Source organism: Colletes latitarsis, chromosome 4, assembly GCF_051014445.1.
Source record: "Colletes latitarsis isolate SP2378_abdomen chromosome 4, iyColLati1, whole genome shotgun sequence".
Taxonomy (NCBI): Eukaryota; Metazoa; Arthropoda; class Insecta; order Hymenoptera; family Colletidae; genus Colletes; species Colletes latitarsis.
The window spans coordinates 25,494,525-25,521,757 of NC_135137.1; the positions used below are offsets into that span (position 1 = coordinate 25,494,525).

General features: G+C 38.4%; 1 protein-coding gene and 5 non-coding genes across 6 annotated transcripts; 5 read left to right on the forward strand and 1 right to left on the reverse strand.

The window, feature by feature from the left end:
* Positions 1–5,896: 5,896 nt before the first annotated feature.
* On the reverse strand, positions 5,897–6,080 carry LOC143341490 (U2 spliceosomal RNA). The gene has a single exon (XR_013079607.1). It is a non-coding gene; the product is annotated as a U2 spliceosomal RNA (small nuclear RNA).
* A 10,305-nt stretch (positions 6,081–16,385) lies between these two features.
* Positions 16,386–17,171, forward strand: LOC143341211 (uncharacterized). Its single transcript, XM_076763943.1, has one exon. The coding sequence runs from the start codon at positions 16,386–16,388 to the stop codon at positions 17,169–17,171; it is 786 nt and encodes a 261-aa protein (XP_076620058.1).
* Positions 17,172–18,554: 1,383 nt separating this feature from the next.
* Positions 18,555–18,673, forward strand: LOC143341561 (5S ribosomal RNA). Its single transcript, XR_013079656.1, has one exon. It is a non-coding gene; the product is annotated as a 5S ribosomal RNA (ribosomal RNA).
* A 364-nt stretch (positions 18,674–19,037) lies between these two features.
* Positions 19,038–19,156, forward strand: LOC143341530 (5S ribosomal RNA). Its single transcript, XR_013079630.1, has one exon. It is a non-coding gene; the product is annotated as a 5S ribosomal RNA (ribosomal RNA).
* Positions 19,157–19,518: 362 nt separating this feature from the next.
* LOC143341488 (5S ribosomal RNA) lies at positions 19,519–19,637 on the forward strand. The gene has a single exon (XR_013079606.1). It is a non-coding gene; the product is annotated as a 5S ribosomal RNA (ribosomal RNA).
* Positions 19,638–20,001: 364 nt separating this feature from the next.
* Positions 20,002–20,120, forward strand: LOC143341500 (5S ribosomal RNA). The gene has a single exon (XR_013079611.1). It is a non-coding gene; the product is annotated as a 5S ribosomal RNA (ribosomal RNA).
* Positions 20,121–27,233: the final 7,113 nt, after the last annotated feature.

The window sequence follows — 27,233 nt, forward strand, 5'->3', positions numbered from 1 at the left end:
TAAACAATCATCCCTCCGAACAGCACGTTTTAAAGTAGTGTAAACTTCTACTTCGTGACATGAGGTAAATACAAAGCATTATTTTTTCTTTTTACTTTTTTTAAATGTTTTCTTTCTATTTTCCTTGTCTTGTCTTTTGTTCCTATTACAGTGTGATTCATCAAGTATTATTTCTGAACTTTAAATATCTTGTGCGTTTTCAATATTTTACGAATGTATAGTTTGGCAACAAGCTAAAGTATTGATTTAAGTAAAGTCAGATCAGGGATTGACAAAAAACAGCTGCAGTTATTTCGAACGTTTTTGTGTAATTTTTTCTTTCTCCTCTGAAATCTTTGAGAGAAACAGTTATTAAGTGTCCTTGCTACAGAAGTGATACAACTAAAAAAAAAGCAGCTTGCGAATCACAACTATAAACCATGTAATTTAACTTTATGGTTGCTATTCACAAAGTGTTCTCTTTTGAATTGTATCACATTCGTAGAAAGAGTGCAATATACACTAGTGCCCACATAAATGACCAAGCTCGAGACCGGCCTCAGTCATTTATGTGGGCATTGTTAATTCTCAAAATTCAACGGAGATAAGGAAACAGGATAAGTGCGAGTGAGATACAATAGCTGGCGCCCGAAACCATTGTATAATTCGAATCGATCCGTCTACAGTAAACATTGGATATACAGCAATGATTCTTAAAATAAACATTGCTCAGTTTAGGAACAGTGGAGGCGAATTTCGACACCAGCAAATGTTTATTGTAGTAAATGTATACAGTTAGTCCCATAAGTATTCGTACCCTCGTTGCTTGTAAGAAAAATTTGTTGAAATCAAAGGATGCATTTAAAGTTTTGCAATAAATTTTTTATTATAAATGAACACATGTATAAAGTTTATTTATACCAAATTATAACGAAATTGATTAACTAATAACAAAAACATATTGATTTTTCTCTGTATAGTACATAATAGCACTCTACAAAAGTATTCGTACCTGTGCAGATTTTGTCAAAAAATCGCATATTATGGTAACTTTTTTATTTTTGTATTATTTTTGTAGTATTTCGTGAGCCCACCTTTATGCCTTATTACATCGTTTAATCGATTTGGCCTACTTTCTGTCAGTTTTAAAGTGATATTTAGTTCAATACTATTCCAAACTTCTACAATTTTTTCTTTCAGCATTTGTTTATTGGAAATTTCATGCTCGTGTAGTCTTTTATCTATTTCCGTACATAAATTTTGTATAGGATTTGTATCTGAACTCTGAGGAGGTATACATACAAAATGGGGAACGTGGTAAAGTAATAATTCACGAACAATCTGAGCCGTATGCTTCGGGTCGCTGTCGTGTTGGAAACAATAGTCATCTTGCGGACCCAGCTTAATCGTACTTGAGTGTAGATTTTCTTCGAATATATTTTTATACTGTATCTTATCCATAATTCTATCGATAAAGACAAGATTGCCTGCTCCGGATGCTGCCATGTAGCTTCAAACCATCACGGAGGCTCCGCCGTGCTTTACAGTCGGTTGTAGATTCTTTAATTCTAGTTCTTTATTAAGCTTGCTTCAAACTTTTCCTCTTCCGTCACATCTAAAAATATTAAATTTCGTCTCATCAGAGAAAATAACTTTATTAGGTATAACTTTAAAGGTATTACTTTAACTTCTGTACGCTTTCGCAAATGCTAATCCCTAACTTCTGTTAATTTTACTAATAAAGGATTTCTTTCTCGGTGTTCGACTATGAAAATTTTCACTCTCAATATTCTTCGACAAGTTTCAACAGAAATTTTCTTATTGTACATGTCGTTACACATTGTAACTAACTTAAGTGCACTAAGTTGAGGATTTTGTTGCATTTTACGTATTATAGTTTTTCTTTCTCGAACGGTTAAAATCTTTGGTCTTCCAGTACGTTCGTTATTTAACAAATTATCACTTGTTTTTATCCGTTTAGTGATGAATTGGATAGTTGATTTACTTCTGCCCATTATTTTTGCTATCTCAACATAATTTTTGCCCTCTAGGTGTAATTTGAAAATTATTTGACGTACTTCTAGAATAGTCTCGGATTTCTTTTGACTTATTTTTAATTATTGATGTTATTTTGACACAATTTCAATCTAGACTACTTTGTGGCGTTCACTCAACCGACTGTGAACTCTGGAAATTATTTTCGATGTGAAATGACATTCGAAATAAAAGAAATTTGACTTTGCTAAGAATGGTACGAATACTTTCATGGGCTATTATTACGTACTAAGTAGAATAAAATCAATATATTTTTGTTATTAGTTAATCAATTCTATTATAATTTAGTATAAATAAACGTTATACATGTGTTCATTTACAGCAAAAAGTTTATTGCAAAATCTTACATGTATCATTTGATTTCAACAAATTTCTCCCATAAGCAATGAGGGTACGAATACTGATGGGATTAACTATACAGCCATGTCGTCGAGACTCGAAATCGCCTTTAGCTTTTGCCGACAGCCGTAGTTGGCAACTGAAGAAAAGGACAGCGAGTGAGAACGAGTGAGAGCGAATGAGAAAAAATAAACGGCAGTCGAAGAAAAGGTTAACGAATGAGAAAAAATGAACTGAAGTTGAAGAAACGGACTGTGTATGATTTTTCGTCTGTTCTGTCCATTTCAAATCAGTGATTTAATGAAATTATTAATATTTGTGTCATTCTACGACAAATCAATTACTTTTTGGGCACTCAATTAGCTGATATCACGTTCTCTTTAAATTTGCAAGGTTTATTTCTATATGTTTCAGTGATATTTTTCAATTTTTTGGGCGAAAAAAAATTAAAACTGACGATACTGTATGCTCTCAAACACAGTCGCTTTTAAAAAAGGTTGTCTCACGGTATTCATGGCTTTGGCCATTCTGTTTGTTTCAAATGAAAAAACGTGGAAGATGTTGAATTAGTATGAGGTTGTAACGCGTATACGCCCCCCCCCCCCCCCCCCCGCCGACCGCGAACCGATCTCCGTCAGATATAGTCTCTGCGCCCGGTGGTTCACCACGCGGCCGCTAGGAGTCCCCGCGCTCTCGTAATTAATTACGGGCCGTGCGAATATTAAAACCGGGCTACTGGGTGAATTTGGGGAGTCGTGTCTTGCTCGTCAAAGCCGGGTGCAGTGACGAGAGTTTCTGTAAAAAAGGTTACACGAGCTCGATTTTTGAATAACGTGAGAGTGCGAAGGGCACTCTCGCTGCCGATCCACCGGACCCTACCCAGCGACTCTAAGTTTACTGTGGACAATTCCGATCGTACCGTTTCTACCTGTGTCAGCAGTGTGGTCCAGTCGGGCATAATTGAGTGCATCGAAATCGGCAGTAGTGACGACGAACTTAGCGTTTAACGGAGTGGTGGGGATAGCAGGCATATACTACCGCATGAGCCACGTGTACGTGAGCTCGGCACTTCGCACAATTTCGGGAAGACGATAAAGAACGCTAGTTTGAGACTTTCCTTCTTGCTCTCGTAAAAGAGAAGCAGTTGAAATACGACCTCGCGATAATCGGCGTACGATTCTAAGTCTCGAATGCCCCCGCATTTTTACTTTCTGACTTACAGTGAGTTCAGCCTAAATTATACACCATATACCAAAATATGTTTAATTCGAAAAAAGAAGTTTAGGAATGATTTGGAAAAAAAATACGACAAACATATTATTGTAAATATATCTGTATTTATTGTGCAACAATAACAAAATAAATGAATATTGCTTAACATAAAAAATGTGTTTTCTGTCTCCCTATTCGCCCCGTCCCTTGTTCACCCCGTCTTCGTCAATCGCGCCGTCCCCCTATTCGGCCCGTTTTCGTTGGCCGCCCCACCTTCCTTATTTACCCGTCATTCCTATTCGCCCCATTTTTGTTGTTCGCCCCGTCTTCGTCAATCGCACCCTCCCCCTATTCGGTCCGTTTCCGCCGGTCGCCTCCTCATTCCTATTCGCCCCGTTCCGTCATTCGCCCCGTCTTTGCTGTTCGCTCTGTCTTCCCTATTCGCCCCGTCTGCGCTATTCGCCCGGGGTTCGCTCCGCACCCCGCTTCGCGTCGGCCAGAGCCTTCCGCAGAACAAAGTTGTGCTTGGGGCAGCTGTCGTATGGACCACGCACCCGTTTGGTTGTCCAGGCGGCAGCGGAGGTGCTAAGGTTACCGCTGGGATGGGATGCGGGGATGGTTTCACCAACCTGAGGAGGATGGTGACCTCATCCTCGCATGGCATCCCTGAGGTCGGAGCGAAAGCTCCCGCGAACCAAACACCGGTATGAATGCTTTGCGCGTGTGAATATGTGTGTGAGTGGCCTGAAGCATGGGATATTTGCTGCGGGTTTTACCTAGGGCTGCAGGTTGGCCAATTGGTTGCGGATGAGTTCTGCGGTCAACGTAGCCACGCAGTCGGCGTCTTAGTCCTATGTCACAGGGTCGCGGATGCTGGTGCCCAGGCGCCTGCGGTTGAGTAGGAATGCGGTCGGAGGAGTGCCTCCCAACCGGAGGGGCCTGAAGAGGCACGACGCGGCGGGGGACTCTGTGATGTCTCGTTAGAGTTCCCGGTCCCTCGTCAGGCGTCTAAGGATGATCACCGTGGGGTTTTAGCCCTTCGGGTGGGCCCGCGGGTGTCCATGAGGATTTCCCCACGTACAAAAAAAAAAAAAAAACAAAAAGAAAGATAGTGGTGTTACGACCGGTGTTGGAATTGACTCCCGAACCACCGAGGTCGTTGTCGTTGTTGTGGAGGGAGGAATTTGTCCTGTGGCGGGAGGTCGATACCGCCACCGCTGGTACGCGTCTTCTCCTGCATGGCGGTTCGCCTCCTTGCACAGTCGGTCGACCCGCTTCGGCGGGGTGCGGGGCCTTGCTTCTCGCGCCCTCGCGGAGGGAGCCCGTCCCACCCGCGGGTCCGCTGACCGGGGATGCAGATGCGTCGCCCGGGGCGGCCGATGGTGCATCAGCAGCAGGAGGATCCGGTGCCGCACTAGTATGGTTTGCAGCGTGGTGTTTGTTCACCTTCTTCAGTGCATAAGCACTATCGTGGGTGAAGCCGCACTCACTGCATGCAAGCCTCCGCGTTATACCTGGATGGTGATATTTAAGATCTTTACCCAGATCCTCGTGTCGCTGGTACACCGCCGCTCCTCTTCGCAACGTTGTGGTCCCATAGTGACAGTGGGGACAATTAAATTTCGGGAGGAACGGAAATCGCACAATGACCTCGTTTCCTCGGGCGACGCATCCAGATCCTTCGGCCGTGCCTGTAATTTAAACCAAAAAGAGAAAATGCCAAGAGAAGAAAGATTTAAGGGTAGTTGTTGAACGTCGTTCGGGTGACGGGTTGTAAGGCCGTCGACACTCTGTAGTGAATCCGCAAACGTGCTCGCAGATGCGCTATCTCCACGAACAAATTAATGGTGTGGAGTCGCATGGTAAAAATACGGATAAATAGGCTATGATTGAAGCACTTATATTATGTGATTCGAAACTGTTTATTGTGGTGTGATATTTATGCTGGTAACAGAAGGACTCAGATTTCAAACGTGTTGGTCGGAGGTATTGGAGTAACTGCCCTTGTTCGGCAAACGTAGGGATGCGCTCGCGTGGGGGTTGTGGAAAATTCCACTGCGAAAACTTCTTGACTATGCCCAAATATGGGCACAACGTCGTTTTATGGCCTTGCCTGAGCCAGCGCAGGACCCAGCGTTGTACCCCTCGACGAATCTTGTTGCGTTACGAAAATCGCATGTTTTTTACTTGGGACGCAACAATAGTAGAAATGAAAAAATTGAGAAATTTTGAAAAGTTGAAAAATTGAAGAATTGAAAAAGTAAATAAATAAATAAATAAATAAATAAATAAATGAGATGCTTGTATATTAATCTAATGCGCCAATCCTGGCGGTACTGCAATGCCAGGCTGACTCGCGACAGAGGTGGATCAGGCTTCAATTGGTTCGTCAATTTCAGAAAGTCAGATTAATATTCTGACTCTCCAATGGAGAGTATATTAAGCTGATAAGAACGGACTACACTTTGATCATAGCCATAAGGCCGAGAAACGATCTCACGGTCGTCTTTAACATACTACAATGTGTGTTTGGCGGCTGGTCGGCCGATGGCTTACAGAACCAAGGTTTCTTGCACGGGCGTGAATTGTTGTTATTGAGGACTTAGTTATTTCTCGCTTTCGTAATGACCAGTCGAACCCTTAATTGGGAGGACCATCGCTAGAAATTAATAATATTCGCTTGTGTCCCATTAGTAAACGACGTGTTATAAAGCTATAGTTTGCGTCAATACATATAAAGTTAACACTTGAAATTTTCAACTTCTGTTTGAAATCATTTAAAAGGTATGAAAGAAAATAGAAAAAAGGTATATGATATTGAAAGCTCAGTTTATCTTTTATAAAAAACATATATTTTTTTTAGTAATAATTTAACAATAAGCAAACATATAATGCAAAGAACAAAAAATTTCCTTTTTCCTTGAGTCGATATAAAGTTAACATCTATAGTTATCAATAACAATTTTTCCTTTTTTTTTGTGAAATTAATATTTTGTTGAACGCCCGCTGTTTTCTACATCTTCGGTCAATCTATTTCTCACAGATTTGATCAATGGAGATGTATAATTTGCTAAAATTTGATTCTATTCTTCTAAAATGATATTCCTGAGAGTTTCTTTCAACGTCATCTCTCTTTTTCGTATTTTTCAATCCAGATAATCCCATAGATTTTCTATGGAATTAAGATCTGGGGATTGCGGAGGATGTTTTAATTGTTTTAGTGTTTTGTAAAAAAAGCCATGCGTGATGTATGCTTCGATCCTTTGCCATGCGTGATGTATGCTTCGGATCGTTGTCACTTTAAAATGTCCATGTTCTTGATAAATTCAATTTCGCAACGGAAGGCTCTAAGTTTCTCCGCAATATTTCAACGTAATCCTCCTTTTTCGTTGGATCTTCAATGAACACGAGATTTCCAACCACGGAAGCAACCACACACCCCCAGACTATCACAGATCCCCCTCCATGTTTGGCTGTATGGACTAAGTTCTGTTTCTTCAAAGCACTATTTTTACTTCTCCATACTTTCGGCGGTTTTCTGTCTTGATAAATTTCGAATTTGCTCTCATCAGTGAAGAGAACATCATTCCAGAAAGATGTATTATATTTGAGGTGGTCTTTAGCATATTGTAACCGTTTCTTCCTCGAAACTCTTCCAAATAACCCTGCTCTATTCAGTGTTCTACGGATTGTACTTGCACTAACCGTTTCTTTCTTTAGATTACTCAGTTCTTATGCTATTTTTACAGCACTGGGAAAAGGATTTTCTTTTACTTCTTTGCAAATCTACCTCACATCACTCTCATTGAGTTTTTTCGGTCGCCGTTGATCTTTTTCACAGCCACATGGTTTCTTTGCACAATTTTAGCAATTTCTCTTAAGGACTGTCTATTTATATGCATTTCGATTATTATTTGATGCTCTTCAACAGTTGTTTGTTTACCCATTTCGAGATTATACAAATAGTATCTCCTTCTGTTGTTTTGTCATGGAAACAAGACACAGGGATTTCCTAAGATCATATTAGTAAACAGTGATGGCAACATAACCAGAAATTGTTACAATAGTTATAACTATATACATAACAGCAGGGGTGTTAACTGTATATTGACTCAAGGAAAAGGGACTTTTTTTGCTCTTTGCATTATATGTTTGCTTATTGTTAAATTATTACTAAAAAAAATATATGTTCAAGGTTACATTTCGCACAGACAACGGGCTCTTACGTGATTTAAAAGCAACAAACTTTTGAGACTTAGGACACAGGAGCAATGGGCTAGTTATGTAATTGGAAACATCGGGCTTCCCAAAATATTCTACCAAAATAACAAAATTATATGTGCAATTATATCCGTAATACTCAATAAGTCCCATTGTGAACAAAATTTTAATTCATGGAGCATTAATTATAAAACATGCTCTACCACTGATTCGAATCTTTTCCGAAGAGGTAGTTGAAACAAGAAATAAACATTTACGGGAATACAGGGAAGAATTTACAGGAAAATTTTGTAGAAGAGCATGTGATATGAATATACTGAATCAATTATTACTCACGTCGGACCCTTTGCTAGCAACCATGAAACTAATCCCGAAGAAAAAATCATACATTTTTCTCCCTAAACCAATATTGAAAAACAGGAATCAAAGAAAGAACATATAAGACATCGGAATGAAGAAGCAGATTCACCAGCAAAAGGAGGAATATTACAGAAAAGATATTCGGACACTTCTTGTGATTAATTAAATTAGATTATTGAAGGATTGTTCAGTCCACAAGTAATGGCATTAAGTAATCATAGAGATCAGGCATTAGGCTTGCGTTTTTCCTTTAGTTTCCGCGGCCATGATGCCCATTCGTCGCGCACCATCGTGCCGTTCATTCCGAGTATAAACATTAAAGTGTTATGTGATTGAAGAGCCATGTGATGTACCAATTTGTTATCTACATTAATTATATGTTCTGTATTAAATGTCTTTTCGACTCATTCAAGTAAACATGAGTTTTGTACTGAATAACCACAACAATTATGCTGTTACGTCGCAATGTATTCCAGCCTGAAGGCCATAGTAATTTCGACCTCGGCGCAAAGAAAACCCCTGTAGCCCTGTACCTGCCGATACAAGACAGTACAGAACAATAGCGACATTTGGCTGCCAGAAACCTTCCCAAATTTAGAAAATAGCAACATATTTTTATAACCTAGGCACCGTCATCACTTGCATCGACCGCGACTTTCTATTTTCAAGACCACCCCTTAGTTACGATCGTCCTTTCACTTTCATCCCACTTTCTTCTCCAAAAAAAACCATCTACGACTTTTCCAAGCACCAATTATAGAATTGTATCCTCTGATGTCTTTTTACCACCTAAAATATCCTACAACAATCAGGACTCCTCCGACATGTAATGCTAAGTAAAAATTGTCATCGCAAACAGTTTGTTCCAACATCGAAACCATAGAGAACCTAGAAAAGCGCTCCTTTAGTATACCAACCAATTATATAATTCAAATAGTCCCAACGCGATTCGGTTACGTCTTGTAATCGAACATGTATCCGCGATACACTGACCAAACGCTCGCCTACCACGCCCAACATGAACTTAGATGTCGTTTGATAGTTTAGGTGAGTTTACATATTTACACAATTAATTGCGTATTAATTTGTTACGAATTAATTCGTTGAAGTTTATACAGATTATTGGAAGTACTTAAAAAATGGTGATAATAGGTATGTGGGAAACAGAACATCTATATTATACAAGGCAGGACAATAACTATTAGCACCTCAGATATCTCGGTAACTAAGTTTCGCAGAAATATTTGCTGAAATAAAATTCCACAGTACGAAGGGGGCTATCCGGTGGCGATAATAGTTTTTTTTGCAAGTGGAGGTATTTCAGACATTTGAAAGTCACCTCCATTTTTTTAAATGGATCGGTATGTTTTTGTTTCCGTATCATGGTAGAGGATCTTAAAACGAGTTCAACAACCTATTACATAAGGTCATTGAAGGTCATAGAAAGTAGAGAAAGGCGATAATACTTACTGACGCTTATGATCTTATTATTATAAACTTATTGACGCACAGGCTGCAATAATTCGCTGTTGCATGTCGTAAGGTATAGTTGGTACTTCTTTGTACATTTTCTCTTTCAGTGTTCCCCACAGAAAGAAATCTAGAGGTGTTAAGTCTGGTGAACGAGCTGGCCACGATATTGGACCGCTGCGTTCAATTCAACGATTTCGAAATTTTTCATTAAGTTTCCTTCGCGCAATCAATGAATAATGTGCTGGACATTCATCATGTTGATACCACATGGTTTGTCGTGTAAGTAAAGGTGACTCTTCTAGCAAAACGCCCAATGTATCCTTAATAAAATTAGTTTAGATGTTGCATTAAAATTTTCATTGATAAAATAAGTTTACAATACGTATGTTTCATTTACTATCAAAATCGTAAGAATTATCGCCTTTAGCTACGTTCTATGACTTTCAATGACCTTATGTAATAGGTCGTTGAACTCGTTTAAAGATCCTCTACCATGGTACGGAAGCAAAAACATACCCATCCATTTAAAAAAATGGTGGTGACCTTCAAATGTACGAAGTACCTCCACCTGCAAAAAAACTATGATGGCCCTCTTCGTACTGTGCAATTTTATTTCAGCAAATATTTCTGTGAAACTTATAGTTTCCGAGATATCTGAGGTGCTAATAGTTATTGCCCCACCCTGTATAACAAATCAATTTAAATTCTAATAATTTTGTTAAGAAAGCTATATTTTGGTTAAAACTTGTATTTTTATAATGAAATCTAGTCTATTTCAAAGGCAACTAATCATACTCTCGGGTAATAAATACAATTATAAAAAATATTGCTTGCGGTCCATAATACTTCACATGTATTGAAAATCATTGTAATTTTGCACTCATTTTTTAAAAGGTGGATTTGAAAAAGTACAAAGTTAATTTATATGTTAGACTACTTTTTGTTTCATCAAGTTTGAATAAGATTTGGCAAAGTTATACATGTATATTTAAAGATTAAGCGTGTTCTCAAATAGTTTTTTTCACCATTCCGCGTCAAATACTCCACTGTGTACTGATCTGATGTAACAACTCCTGTGTTTGGCATACATACAGGGTGTTCGGCTACCCCTGGGAAAAATTTTAATGGGGGATTCTAGAAGCCAAAATAAGACGAAAATCAAGGATACCAATTTGTTGATGGAGGCTTCCTTAAAAAGTTATTAACGTTTAAAGTTCCGCCTATACTGAATTTTTTTTTCGAAAATACGCAGGATTTCGGGGGTATGTCTATTCACCAAAAATGATTGTAATTGACCCCCGCAACCGAAAATTATTTTTCCAGAACGATTTGAAATTTTTAAATTTTGTCGAAAACTTTTACACATTCTTGAATTTTTTTCTAGAAAGTGGATAGGATTTCGGGGGTATCTCTATTCACCAAAAATGATTGTAATTGACTCCCGCAACCGAAAATAATTTTTCCAAAACGATTTGAAATTTTTTTTTTCCGTCGAAGAATTTAGGCACCCACCACCCACTGTTGATTTTTCTTAAAAATTCGTTCTTCATTTTGAATAAATTTTTTTGACACTGTACGGGCATGTTGTCTAATATTTGTTTGTAGGTACCCATGAGCTCTACTCCAGAAAAAAGTTTCATTGAAATATATTCATTATTATAGAAGTTATGGCCGTTTGAAAATTGGACCAGTTTTAGGGGGTTTTTCTCACTTTACGGTGTCAAGGAACAACTTTTTCATTATTGTTCGACTTTCTACACATTATACACCAAAATACGCGTTGTTTGCTTTTTTAAACATTAAAATCGTTCAATCCGTTCAGGAGTTATGGTGTTTTAAAGATACCCATAAAATTTCGGGGAACGATTTCTGGCCTGAAATTAGATTTTCGGTAAAGAATTTTTTTCCCGAAGTATGTAAAATTTCGGGGGTATGTGTAATGACCAAAAATAATTGTAACTGACCCCTGCAACCGAAAATAATTTTTTTAGAATGATTTGAAAAAATTTTTTTTCGGCAAAAAATTTCAGCATCTATACGATTTTTTTTCTCGAAAGTGGATAGGATTTCGGGGGTATGTGTGTTTAATAAAAAGGATTGTAATTGACCCCCGCAACCGAGAATAATTTTTCCAGAACGATTTGAAATTTTTGAATTTAATTGTTAATAACTTTTTAACGAAGCTTCCATCAAGAAATTGGTATTCTTGATTTTCATCTTATTTTGGCCTCTAGAATCTCCCATTAAAATTTTTCCCAGGAGTGGCCGAACACCCTGTATAATCTATATGTATATACATATAAATTTTCTTCTACAAATTTAATATATTTGAATTCTTTGAAAGTCAAGTAAGTTATATACGTATGTGGTGGTTTTTAAATTTATTTATATTTTTGTGTGTACTCTACAATGAGAAGATAGTATGCAAATCAATTTCGGTAACATTCGTAAAATTGAACAATAACAGTTTTCATGTTGTATACCTGTTTGAAATTCCAAACGTGGTATATTGTAGGACCAAGGACGCGTCATTTATTTTCAAAGATTACTTAAATTATTTGACTTCACATAATTTGGTCATCTAGCAACTTTACATTTACTACCTAGTTTGACAATAAGAATTGCTGTATACTAAAGCCATAGCCATAGGGATAAAGCCATTAAACCAACGCAATTTTAATTAGTTTCAAGGGGTAATTTGGGCCCATCTACCTATCCTTCGGGACCGCGGACAACTACTCCCGTATGTACAAGTCCTCAGTGGGTGGGATTTGTAGCTTCGGGAGGAGTGGCCCACGAGGGATGGGCAAATTCTGATTTGCGAATTGAATCACTTCCTATATTTAAACTCCGTATTTAATCAAGGAATAGAACCGAACGAACTCAGTTACGAGAGTATTCAAGAACAAACGAGTACGAGTACGAGTATACAAGAGAATAGAACAGAATACGAATAAAACAGTACACGAAACAGTACGAAGAGAATGCAAGTTTAACGGATTAAGATTTCAATAACTTTTACGAACCATGTTGTCATAGTAAGCCGCCGCGTTACATTGTATTATGAGACGGAAGCCGTTAACGGTTCGCCTTGCACACGCCGTGGTTTGCACACGGCGTGGTTTGCTCACGGCATGGTCTGCACCGATCGCGTTCTAGCTTTTTTGGCGATCGACGATTGTTAAGCGAATCGCTATTTAAACGAAGCTCCGCGGCGTGCGATTCCCAGATCGTCTCGAGCTCTTGTAGCGACACGCCAAGAAACGTAATGTATTCCGCTTTGTTATAATAAAGTTATTCCTGTTACTGTTATCTGTGGGTATACTTTCCAATGTGGACCTCTGTGGATCTCCTATTGTCCTCCTATTAACAATGGGTTATGGGCCCAGAGTATCGTGTCTTTCGGAAGGCCCAGATAACGAAGTAGGTGTCGGTCACCGCGTGCATTCTCGTTCGAGTTCAGTGTAAGTGCTTACGAATACCAAGTGAACAATGGCGAGTCTCGTGAAGATCGAAGCTCTCAACAAGGAGAACTATGACACCTGGAAAATTCAGATGCGTGCATTGCTAATCAAGAACGATGCTTGGTGTTACGTCTGCGGTGAAAAGAAAGCACTTACAGTGACGGCCGACGATCCAGCAGCAGAAGCGGCTTTTCGCAAGTGGATTGAAAACGATGAAAAGGCAATGTCTGATATAATACTCTCGATCAACCTGTCCGAACTGAAGCAAGTGAAGAACTATAATACATCCAACGAAGTATGGCAGAAACTTGGGCAAATATATCAGTCACGGGGACCTGCGCGCAAAGCTACGCTGCTGAAGAAATAAACTCTGCAGCGTATGAACGAGGGCGAAGATGTTCGCGAAATGGACGTCGAGGTAAACGTAGATTTGTTAGCGATTTTGCTACTATACAGTTTGCCGCACAATTTTGACAATTTCCGTTGTGCGATCGATTCACGCGACGAGTTGTTGGCCCCCGATGCTCTGCGAATAAAAATTATCGAAGAAAGCGATGCGCGCAAAAATGAAGCATACGATATGGTGCCGAATGCCATGATTGCCGGGAAACATGCGAAGTCAAATCATGGTAAGAAAAACGTTAACACAGTGCCAGAAAATACCAGTGATGGTCGATCGCGAGTGAAATCTTTTCGGTGTCGGAAATTTGGTCATATAGCGTCCGAGTGCCGCAAAAGTGATGGAAACTCGAAACATTCGGCCGGTAGTGCAAATAGTAATTTTTCTTTATAGACTTCAGAATTCGGACAAAACTGCAAAGTGGCGCGATCGATATCTGACGCGAGCAGTGAATTATGGTGTTTGGATAGCGGTAGTACATCTCATTTGTGCAAAAATTTAAGCCGTTTAGAGAATGGCCACGCGGGAAACCGAATCTCGTGAGCAACGCATCGACTGACATTACCGCGAGTGGAACTGTGCGTGTAGTTGTCGATCAAATGGGTTCAGAAAAGAACCTTACGATGGAAGAAACCTTGCACGTACCTGATCTCCGAACGAACCTATTATCGGTCGGGAAAATTACGGATCGTGGATACAAGGTGCTGTTCACGAAGAATCGAGCGACAGTCATCGATGCAGCGGGCAACGGCCAGCTGGTCGCCACTCGCAGGGACGTCCTATATTAGATGGAGCAGAAGGGCCTTCCGGATCGAGCCATGGTTATGGACGAGGGTGCGACGAAATCTCAACGCATCGATGCAGTCGAGATGTGGCACCGGCGGCTCGGAGATTTAAATTAGCAAGATTTAATGGAGGCGAGACGCAGACGCATCATACCGAGCGGTAATGTTAAATATTTTAAGCGACCATTGCGTTCCGAGGTCTGCATCGAAAACAAAATGACGCGAACACCTTTCCCCGAAAAATCGAAACGCGCGACGGACGTTTTAGAGATAATTCACAGCGACGTATGCGGCCCTATGCGAACGCAATCGCGCGGGGGTAACAAATATTTTGTCACCTTTATCGACGATCATTCGAGATGGTGCGAAATACGGTTTGTGAAATCGAAAGATCAGGTTTTCGACGCGCTTAGGGATTTCAAAACCTACATCGAAAAGCAGACTGGTCGGAAAATTAAAACGCTCCAGTCGGACAACGGGAATGAGTACGTAAATTCGCGTTTCGGCAAATTTCTAAAGGACAACGGTATAAAGCGTAGGTTATCTGTCGCGTATGATCCACAGCAAAACGGAGTAGCCGAGCGAAAGAATCGGACAATTATAGAAACAGCGAGATGTCTAATCGCGCAATCCGGTTTGCTGCGATCATTCTGGGCGGAGGCCGTATCGACGGCAAATTATATTCGTAATCGATGCCCGTCGAGAGTCTTAGTCGGAAAATCTCCATTTGAAAGACTTCACGGGAAGTTACCTAATGTAAGATATTTTCACGATTTTGGATGCGATGTCTATTTCCTAAACAACGATCCGAGCAAGGGGAAGTTTGCACCTCGATCGTTAAAGGGTATTTTTCTTGGCTACGCTGAACATTCAAAGGGATACAGGGTATGGAACAAAGAAGACAAGCGAGTAGAAATTGCGCGCGACGTGAAATTTCTCGAGAGTTATAATGCAAATCAAAAGAAAGTAGGCATTAACTCTAATCTCGAAAACGTCTCTTCCGAAGATGTCCCAGCGGATAATATAGATTGTGAGGAACGGGAAAACAACGCGATTTTTGACGTTGATCTATCTTATCGACGCGATACTATCGACAACGGGGACGACGCGGGTGAATCAAGCAACGGCTCAAGCGAGTCAAACGCGAACCAAAGTAATCGCGAAGATGTACAGTCTCGAAGAGGTAAAGGCAGACCGAAAAAAATACTTACAGGCATGAGGGGAAGACCCCGAAAAGAGTATAGCACGGTAGAAGTAGGAAATACCGCGGTTGAAGCTTTAATGACCGAGATCTCTTTAGAGCGAGCCATCACAGGCCCGGATACGGACGAATGGCATCAGGCCATTGCCACCGAGTTAGGATCGATATTAAAAAACAATACCTGGAAAATCGTCGAGCGTCCAAAGAAAGCAAAGGTAATCGGAAGTCGTATCGTACTACGAAATAAATATAAGCCGAACGGTGAAATCGACCGTCGGAAAGCGAGGATAGTAGCGCGCGGATTCTCTCAACGTTACGGGATTGACTTTTGCGAAACTTTCGTCCCGGTTGCGCGTTTGGAATCAGTTAGAATTATGGTTGCTCTTACAGCCGAATATAATATGAAAATTCATCAAATAGACGTGACATCAGCATATTTAAATGGTAATCTCGACGAAGAGATTTTTATGGAGGTTTCCCGTCACGTTGAGAAAGCCTTAGACATTTTAGCTGAAACCGGAAAAGATAGTGGTATAAAAGCAAAAGCTATCGCAATGCGGCGTAGTCTAAGAAACGGAAACAAAGTTTGTTCATTACGAAAAGCTTTATACGGATTAAAACAAGCCGGTTGCAGTTGACATTGTCGTTTAGATAGAGAATTAAAAGAATTCGAATTAATTCCGAGTAAGACTGATCCTTGTGTTTATTATCGCGGGCAAACGGAAGATATTTTGATAGTTCTCGTTTACGTGGACGATATCTTAATAGTCTCCCGTGATCTCGAAAAGATAAACAACTTCAAGTCTCATATTAGAAACATTTTCGAGATCAGGGATCTAAGCGACGTAAAATGTTGCCTAGGAATAGAATTTAATCGTTCCAAACAAGTGATAGAGATGCACCAGCGAGGTTATATAAAAGACCTACTGGAACGTTTTGGTATGTCAAATTGTAAACCAGTATCGACTCCGTTAGACTTAAATAGAAAGCTGCGAAAAGAAACTGAAAATTCGGGCGAATATCATAAAGATTTGCCGTTTCGCGAACTATTAGGTTCACTTATGTACCTGGCAGTTGCTACTAGACCCGACATAGCCCACGCGGTTGGCGCGCTAAGCCAATTTAACAATTGCTTCAACAAAACTCATTGGGTTGAAGCGAAGCGTGTTTTGCGTTATTTAAAGGGTACCTCCGACGTAGGCCTTAGATACGAAGCCAGCGGCGCGCCAATAAATGGATACGCGGACGCCGACTGGGGAAATTGTACGGAGGATCGAAAATCCTTCACGGGATATTGTTTTAATCTCGCAGGTGCCGCGATTTCTTGGGTATCCAAGAAACAAAAAACAGATGCTCTCTCCTCCGTTGAGGCGGAGTATATGAGCATGAGCGAGGCCGCAAAAGAGGCCATATACTTGCAGCGTTTTTTCTCCGAATTAGGTTTCGAATCAAAATCGAAAATCAATTTATATTGCGACAATCAAGGTGCGATTAGGCTCGCGGAAAATCCTGTATTTCACAATCGTACGAAACACATCGATGTAAGGCATCATTTCGTCCGTAACGTTTTGAAAGAGAAAGAGATAAAAATAAAATACATACCAACTGGCGAAATGATTGCCGATTTACGAAAGGACTACCGGGTCCGAAACATAAAGAGATGTCCAAAAGGCTTGGATTAGACTTCCCGACATAAAGGGAGACTGCCAAACGTTTCCGTCTCGTGGGGAAGTGTTGTCATAGTAAGCCGCCGCGTTATATTGTGTTACGAGACGGAAGCCGTTAACGGTTCGCCTTGCACACGGCGTGGTTTGCACACGGCATGGTCTGCACACGTGGACCGATCGCGTTCTAGCTTTTTCGGTCATCGGCGATTGTTAAGCGAACCGCTATTTAAACGAAGCTCCGCGGCGTGCGATCCCCAGATCGTCTCGACCTCTTGTAGCGATACGCCAAGAAACGTAATGTATTCCGCTTTGTTATAATAAAGTTATTCCTGTTACTGTTATCTGTGGGTATACTTTCCAATGTGGACCACTGTGGATCTCCTTTTGTCCTCCTATTAACAATAAACCATTTATATATCATTGTTACATTTCTGTTAACATGTTATAACTTTATATATTCAAATTATTAAGTAAAGTATTGTGTTTGTAAATAGGTGTTATATTATCTAATTGCTATATAAATCGACTCCACAAACTTTGTAGGAGCCAACAATACCAATTTCTGGTCAACAATAGACTCGTGACGTTAGGTAAGATTATTAAAATAAAGTGAATGCACACTGAATACGGGACTGCAAATGTTTTATTTTGAAATGCTCACGAGATTGGTTGTTACATGAACAAGTCTAAAATTTTTTTTAGCGACGACTGGTTGAAAACCCAGGTAACGGTGCCTCGCTCACGGCCGGAGGACCTAAGACCTTGCAGCTTTATGACACGTCGTTACTATTGAGGTACAAGAGGACAAAATTAAATTCCATCGATGGTTATGCATATTAAAAACTCGACAGGTCATTACCAAAACGAAAAATTGTTAAGTCCTCAATAGTGGCAATTGACGATGTGCCATAAACCTTATTTCCATCGTTTTAACACTGGTTTTTACAAAAATTGTTACGACGATTGTGTTCGCACTCAAATGTGCGTAGCCGGGATTGAAATGAATGTATGGTTTTTTTGGAACCATTTATTTCATAACAATATAACAAGTGGGCTGTATGTAATGTGTTACTATAAGCGTGGTGAAATATAGGATGAACTGTTTCTCCCATTTTATGTTACAAGATGCGTTCGAAATGATATTGATTCTTCACGACCTACAATTTATCACGTATCTATTTAGAGATCTTTTCTCTACCAGAAGACAAGTTAAACTTCGCTACTTGTCGAGTTATATTCCGAATTTTTAAATTAACATCAATGTTCAGAAAATTACATTAATCAAAGCACGTCAGATATTTCACGTGTATCTAAACATATGTGGAGGAATGCACTGTCACACGTGTGCACGTATCTATTGAGCAGCATTGAAAACTGCATTTGCCAGTAGTAACGGACGTCAACGATCAGACTACGTTGAAAACACCGGTTCTCGTCCGATCACCGAAGTTAAGCAGCGTCGGGCGCGGTTAGTACTTGGATGGGTGACCGCTTGGGAACACCGCGTATTGTTGACAATCTTTTTTCTCCTTTTTTCGAAATTTGTCTGGCGACTAAAATTGATAAACCGCAGAAGCTAAAAGGGACGCATTCTATCCGGGGAAGTTCCTCACGGAATAATATGTAGGATTTCGGGTAGGACATTTATTTAATAAAAGTCGCGATAAGCCATCAAAATAATTTTTCTACCGAATCATGTACACTTGTGGAATAATATCGCAAATTGTTTTTAAATTAACATCAATGTTTAGAAAATTACATTGATCAAAGCACGTGAGATATTCCACAAGTATCTAAACATATGTGAAGTAATGCACTGTCGCGCGTGTACCCGCATCTTTTGAACAGCATTGAAATCTGCAGTTGCCAGTAGTAATGGACGTCAACGATCAGACTACGTTGAAAACACCGGTTCTCGTCCGATCACCGAAGTTAAGCAGCGTTGGGCGCGGTTAGTACTTGGATGGGTGACCGCTTGGGAACACCGCGTATTGTTGACATTCTTTTTTTTCCTTTTTTCGAAATTTGTCTGGCGACGAAAATTTATAAACTGTAGAAGCGAGAAGGGACGCATTCTATCCGGTGAAGTTCTTCACGGAATATTATGTGGGATTACGGATAGGACATTTGTTTAATAAACGTCGAGATAAGTTTTGAAATTAATTTTCCTACCCGATCTTGGATACTTGTGGAGTAATATCCCGAATTTTTTAAAATTAACATGAATGTTTAGAAAATTACATTGATCAAAACACGTGAGATATTCCACGAGTATCTAAACATATGTGAAGTAATGCACTGTGCGCGTGTACCCGCATCTTTTGAACAGCATTGAAATCTGCAGTTGCCAGTAGTAACGGACGTCAACGATCAGACTACGTTGAAAACACCGGTTCTCGTCCGATCACCGAAGTTAAGCAGCGTCGGGCGCGGTTAGTACTTGGATGGGTGACCGCTTGGGAACACCGCGTATTGTTGACAATCTTTTTTCTCCTTTTCTCGAAATTTGTCTGGCGACTAAAATTGATAAACCGCAGAAGCTAAAAGGGACGCATTCTATCCGGGGAAGTTCCTCACGGAATAATATGTAGGATTTCGGGTAGGACATTTATTTAATAAAAGTCGCGATAAGCCATCAAAATAATTTTTCTACCGAATCATGTACACTTGTGGAATAATATCGCAAATTGTTTTTAAATTAACATCAATGTTTAGAAAATTACATTGATCAAAACGCGTGAGATATTCCACGAGTATCTAAACATATGTGAAGTAATGCACTGTCGCGCGTGTACCCGCATCTTTTGAACAGCATTGAAATCTGCAGTTGCCAGTAGTAACGGACGTCAACGATCAGACTACGTTGAAAACACCGGTTCTCGTCCGATCACCGAAGTTAAGCAGCGTCGGGCGCGGTTAGTACTTGGATGGGTGACCGCTTGGGAACACCGCGTATTGTTGACATTCTTTTTCTTTTTGCAATTTGTGCAGCGACGAAAATTGATAAACCACAGAAGCTAGAAAAGACGGAATTTATCCAATGAAGTTCCTCGAAAAATAATATGTAGGATTTCGGGTAGGACGTTTGTATAACAAAAGTCGAGAGAAGTCATAAAATTAGTTTTTGTAACGAAACTTCGATACTTGTCAAGTTATATCCCGAATTCTTAAATTAACACCAATGTTTAGAAAATTACATTAATCAAAGCACGTGAGATATTCCACCTGTATCTAATCATATGTGAAATAATGCACTGTCACATGTGTACACGTATCTATTGAACAGCATTGGAAACTGGACTTCCCAGAACAAACAGATGTCAACGATCATACTACGTTGAAAACACCATTCGTTTCTCGACTTTCGAAGGTAACGGACGTATATTTGAGGAGCTCTTACCTGAGTGCCATAAATAGTACCGTGACAGTGCCGCTAACCGTAGATGCTACCGGGGCTGTACTACCAGTTCCATACACCATTCATAGTAATCATGAATCACTAGTGTAACAAAATAAATTTTTAAAATCATCGACAATAGATACGGAGTGTAACCCACGAGGGGGCCCAACCCCGGGAAGTGCTATCCACGTAGTCCACACACAGAAGAAACGTCGCGACGGCGAAGAAAAGTTCAAATGCCAGTGTGTGCATTCTAACGAATGAGAGTGTAGAGTTCATTAACAACACGGTATTAAAATCGCAGTCGTACGTCGTGCTGCGATTCAATAAAGATACTATTTGTGAATATGTAGGTACATTATTTAGTTGTAGCATCCGGCATCCTTTTCTTGTTCAATGACATTCCTTGTTGCGTCGCGAAACATGCCGTTCCGCTCACAACAATAATTCGGCGTTTACATTGACGCTAAATGGTTTTAGCGTCAATGTAAACTAAATTACTGCCATAAAAGGCCCGCTCCAGCGACCTCGCGACCTGGTCCTGACCGTTGGGCCAGGGTATTTCCCTATACCTGGGACGCGCAGTCCACCCTCGCGAACGCGAAATGCAAGAAGTACCAGCGCACCAATCCTGAACGAAAAAGGTTCTGATTGGATGCGGCTGGCTTCTTGCATTAGGATATAAGGCGCGACAGTTAGAACAAAAGTAGAAGACAAGACGTCGTACATCATCAGGCGACGTCGTAAGAACGAGAGAGGGTCCACGCCAAAAGATACAGTCCACTACACAACCAACGCCTTGCATATCACCAGACGTGCAAGAAGAGCTCCGACGTGCAACACCTTGCCAGAGCTCTCAACATTCCTTGTTTTTTAGAACTCATTTACTGCATTTTGAAAAAACCGGCGAGCGATATTTTTATCATTTGTGTTGCCAAATTGTACTTCTAGCATGTTTATTAACAGCCCCATATTTTTTTAAAATTCATTTTGAATTTTCTTTTTATTTTCGGCTACTATATTTTTATTTTCATCTCCTTTCCATTGCCTTTAAGAGATTGTTTGTATGAAATATGAATTAAATTTTCAAAACATCTAATCCAAAGATGCAAAAGTGACAGTCCAAATGGAAGTTGTATTCATATCCTTGAGCGTGGCACCGCAAATATAACAAGTTTGACAGAAATTTGTGTTTGATCAAATATTACAAATGCTTCCATCTATCATTGTCAGCCGAACGTCATGATGAATGATGATAATTCTATTATCTCGATTAATGGTAGTGGGAATTATATCTTTTATCAATTTTGATCAGCTTGATTTCCATTAATATAATCAATTACTAACATGTTTATAGTTATATTCGATTTAAGCCATATAACAGATTTTTTAATCCATTCAGGTGCATCGGTTAAGCTTAAATTTTCTTCTATGAATTGAGGCAGGGCTCGATCTTTCCAAATTGCAAAACATTACTTATAAGTAATACTGTGGAATTGGCCTAAAATAGAAGGCATTTTTTAATTTGGAGGACCATGCAGATTTTAAGTGAATTTATTAATTAAATAGTCGCCTTAGGGGCACTAGGTTGCTAACAAAAACCTTGAATAAGCGTAATGTTGGATATGACTTAATATTAAATAAGTTTAATATTTTCAGCGTTCGTTATAATATTTTGTGCATCGTTTAAAACTAATTACATTCCATTTTTGTAGTATATTTTCTCATCATAATAACTGTGACTTTATTTAATTGTCACCAAAAATTTTCGATGGGATTCATGTTTGGATATTGTGGTGGTCACTTTAGGGCATTAAATTCTTTATTTTGGAGTCACGATTTAGTAATACATACAGTGTGTTTGGAATCGTGATCATACTGAAAGATAACGTCCCTTATATTTATTCTCAATTTTTGCATATTTCCTGTCAAGTAAATATTGAAAATGTTTACGTAACGTGGTCATACAACTCCATACCATAATGTTTTCTTCCTCAAGTTTTGCCGTAGAGCAAACAAGTTAGCTTAATTTTTTGTTGTCTTTACCAGATCAATTCCCTTCCATCTAACTCAAGCGTATTTATTTTAATTTCATCAGACCACATTATATGTTTCCAATCTTGTTTAAAGAAGTTAACGTATTTTTTAGTAAATTCTAAACATAATATTTTGTGCCGTTTTGTTACGAGCGATTTTTTAGCTTTGGTTCTTCCTTTCAATCCAGCTTACTGTAATATTCTACGTACTTCTTCATTATTAATATCGATATTATCAATATGCTTTCAACCTGTTATTTATCTAATAATATCAGCTTGATCGTGCAGAACAAATTATACCACACTGTACTATGTTTGAGCTTTCCAGTTTTTGATCAGTTTATTTTTTGCAACACTATATGTATACTTTTTTTTAGTATAACTAATCACTCCTACTGAACATTGGAACTTATTTGTATACGAAACATCTGCCTTATGTTCTTTTACGTTTTGTTTTATTACATTTTGAGTGATTGGCTTCGTTGTATAAAAAAAAGGAATTAGAATTACATAGTTAAACACAAAAGTTATGAAAGGTCACAAAAAAGGTTTTACAATTTTAAAATCTAAACTTACAAAATTGATCAAGTACACTATGAAACAATTCAGGTATTACTGTTAAATCCGAAGGATAACACTAATTAATTTGGGCGTTTCAGTATCAATGGGAGATGTAAACATACAACTTCAGTGACTTTGTTATAATGTCAACTGTTCTAAGAAATCTGTATTCGAAGAAAATTAGAAACTATGTTACTATGTGATCAATTTCATGAGTCACAGTATATAGATGATGGCTTCGATTCCGAAAATTTTTATGCTTCAGCATCAAATTTAGTGGATACACTCTTTAGAAACTTTCTAGCACTATCAATAAAACTTTGTTCAATTATAGTTAATTATTTCCGAGCTTTTGAATAGATTTATTCATCTTGACTGTAGTACAATGTGAATTTTGTAGCCATCACGAATGAACTCACAAACTAATTAACGTGTTTGATATGCGATCCTTTAAAAGTTGCTACATGTATACCTAAATACGTCAACCATTCAATGGCAGTAGCATTTCCTTTCTGATTTTGCACGGATTTATCGAATAGCCTCTGTACATGAAGATCGATCATGAAAAGATCTTTTGCAGTGGTGCCTAAACTGGTAGATTCGGAATTCAAACGAACTTTTCAATGCAAATATTTGGCGTTTAGCTTAAAGCAGTTTCAAGATCATAGAATTACCTTCTTTTTCACTACTAGCATATTTGACGAAGGTTATTATGCAGCTCTAAAAACAATGTTGAGAATGGGATTTAAAATAAAGCCAGAATGAAAAAAGATCACGGATATAATAAACAATCGGCTCCTAGAGCGCGCTATGAAAGTGAAAAAGGGATTCGCTCAACTGATATTCGGAGAAACAGATCATTCGGCTTTAAATGTCGATTTTCATGAAGAGAGAGTTTAGCTACAAGTAAACGCATAATATAAAATAATTATAGTAAAAACTATGAAGGTGTTTTTATTAGAACGTGATATTTCAGAATTGCTGACAATATATAGAAAGAAACGGTTCAAGCGCTACAAAATAAACAATTTTTGTGAGAGCAATATTATTTTTGCTACAAACTTCGGAAAAAAGCGAGAAAATGTATTTGTTTTTTCTTAAATGGTATTATTGTTTTAATGTTGGTTTTTATAACGTTTCTTAGGTTTACTGTATAAATATTAATTACTACATTTTTCTTCCGTTTCTTTTCGGTTTCTTTTCAATGATTCTTGAGTTTAAATATAGGCAATTTCAACAAATTAATAAAGAGATGTTTCACGCCGATGTCATTATTATCATAACTATTTGTAATTTGGGTTTAAAAAGTTTATGTAAGTTGTTCATTATATTGATAAACTATGCGTTATTCTTTAACTTATTTGGTTCACCAAATTTTTATTAAAATAACTAAAAGCAAACATCTTTTCATCACGATCCAACTGATTCCCTCTCCGGAAAGTACTACAACAGTAGCACCAACCTAAATGTCTTTAAATTGATCTAATAAACATTTGTGCAAAGTTTCGTGAAAATAGAATTGTATTAATCATCGAACTTTTCTCGTTAGTCTCCCGGAATATACTGGGTGTTTCCTAGTTTAATAGCTAAATTTTAGGAGCGTAACTTACACGTTGAAATAAGGAAAAAGTGTTATATAAAATTTGCCTGTGAAAACTTTGTTACAAGGTTATAATAAAAAATTGTGTATACTTACATTATTGCTTAATGTGTGAAGATTGTTGAACATTTTTTAATTGTCGTTTCGAATGATCACCTCTTGCACTAACACAGGTTTCACGTCGATATAAGATAAAATATATTGCATTTCGAATTTCTTCGGAATTGTACTACATCTTATTGTCAGCAACTGAATTATTAATTCAATGAATTAGTTCTTCGAGTGTGTTTATTTATCTACTGTACAACTACTGTGGTCTCAATGAATCATTAGAAGACAAGAAGTAGCTATCTTGTAAATATTTACAATGTAATATACAACGTAAATACGTGCAATCTTTCTTTTATGCTGCTACGTGCATAATTCCTACGTTCAATATTTGTCTATAACTTTGTAACAAAGCGTTTACAAACAAACTTTACATAATATTTATTTTCTTATTTTCACTTGTAGATTACGCTCCTAAAATTTGGCTGTTAAAATAAGGGACACTCTGTATACTGCGCTCGAACCCATCGCCACTGGCCGTCGAACCGAATTATCGTAAAACACGTCACGCTTTGTTCCAATCTGACTAATCGCGATGCAGAAACCGGCGATCACCGCAATTGCCGTGCACAACACAGAGAGGACCGAATAGGGGTGAGAGGACAGATCGCGCTCCTATCTTGTTCCACGTTTCACCCTCAGTGTTCTACCGCGACCAAAAACCCGACAAAAGCCTGACCCGTGAGTAGCGCGAGTTTTGTCGACGCCTAATGAAAATTAATGGTCCTCTGCCCAACGCCCGATGGCACGAGCTAAAAATCGCACGAACAAGGGGATGAAAGCTCCACGATCATGATTTAATACGATTCAGCTCATGCTCTCGAGGAGAACTTCCGCATCCTAAATAAAAGGGCCCCCGATGACATATGAATATTCGACGTCGTACATCTGGCGCACGTGCCACTCCCTCCGAGGAATTTAGCCCCTTTCCTCGATTTCCGAACGAAGATCACGTTTCCGTCTTGACTGCCCGCTCGGATATGATGCATCGAGATGTTCTGGGAACTCAGTGATCCTCGAAAACTGCCTCCTTCTCCTCCTTTTGAAAAATATTAGTGATAGATTGGAAGTTCGAGTTATGGGGCCACGAGAGGAGGGTACCGGAAAAATCATCTGCAAGGGTAGATCGTACAGGGTATTTCTAAATTGAAGAGCTTATTTTAAAACCGTGTTAAACATACACTTTTAGAAAATCGAAATTATTCAGGGTGCTCTCGAATAACATGTACAAGCGGATGGGAGGTTATTCCGTATGGAAAAATAAGAGAAATAAAAAGAATAACATTTTTTATTTAGTTTTCGATATAATCAAGTTGAAAAATTCGCTCTGTGTTTTACGCACTAACGACTGAGATACGATTCGTTCTGCTATGTATAGTGTCTATCGTGGTTGCTAACAATGTTACAGAGTGTTTACAAATTACTGAATTAAAAAAAAATTAGAAATGGATGTTATTAATATCATCATTTAATATTAATTACTCTATTAATCTATTCTGTAATTTATTGACAAAGATTACATAGGAAATATTGTAAGCAGTATGTCGCGACGATTAGAAGCCGTAATTGCGGCAAAAGGTGACAATACTAAATATTAATTAATAATTATTCGTAGTGTCCACTTACTTCTGTCTCTCTGTAATTGTTTAATTTTTTGTTTAAACCTAATTTGGGTTTACACCGATTGTTAATATTTATGTTAATTGTTATTCAAATAATCTATATACTATAAGGATAAATATTAAATAAAACTTAAACATATAATTGCAATACTATATTGGTTAAATTTCATTGATATCTTTTTTCATCATCTGTCCACTTACTTTTATCACTGACTTTATATAGCAATTAAATGAATTTCAGTTTTTATGAAGTACAAAAGTCTTTAAATCTTCAAATACAGAATGGTCCACACAACTTGTGTATCAATATAATTTTCAACATATGTGTTGCACAAAAGTTGCATGGTTTGAAGGGATACGCTATGTAGTATGTTTTTAAAAATATGGAGGAATACTGAATTCTGAGTAAAAAAGTATTAATCTTTATTAGCTCTAAACCTAATAGCTAACAAATAATTTCACTTTCTTTCTTGAAAATTTTGCTTACGTAAGATCAAGTTGTAGAATTAATCTCATCACATATTTCTGCAGTATAGTAATGTTTGCGTAATAATGTTAATCAACATGATAACATCTACCATGATCTGCAATCTTCTATCGTGTTCGTGGTTCAATATTCAAGTATCTTCGGTGTTTGTGCGTAATTATCAGACAGATAAAAATAAGAATGAAATTTTATAATAATGAAAAAGTTGACAAGCTTTTAATTCATGATGAGTACCGTAAAAATGCAATAGAGCTAGAACTGTA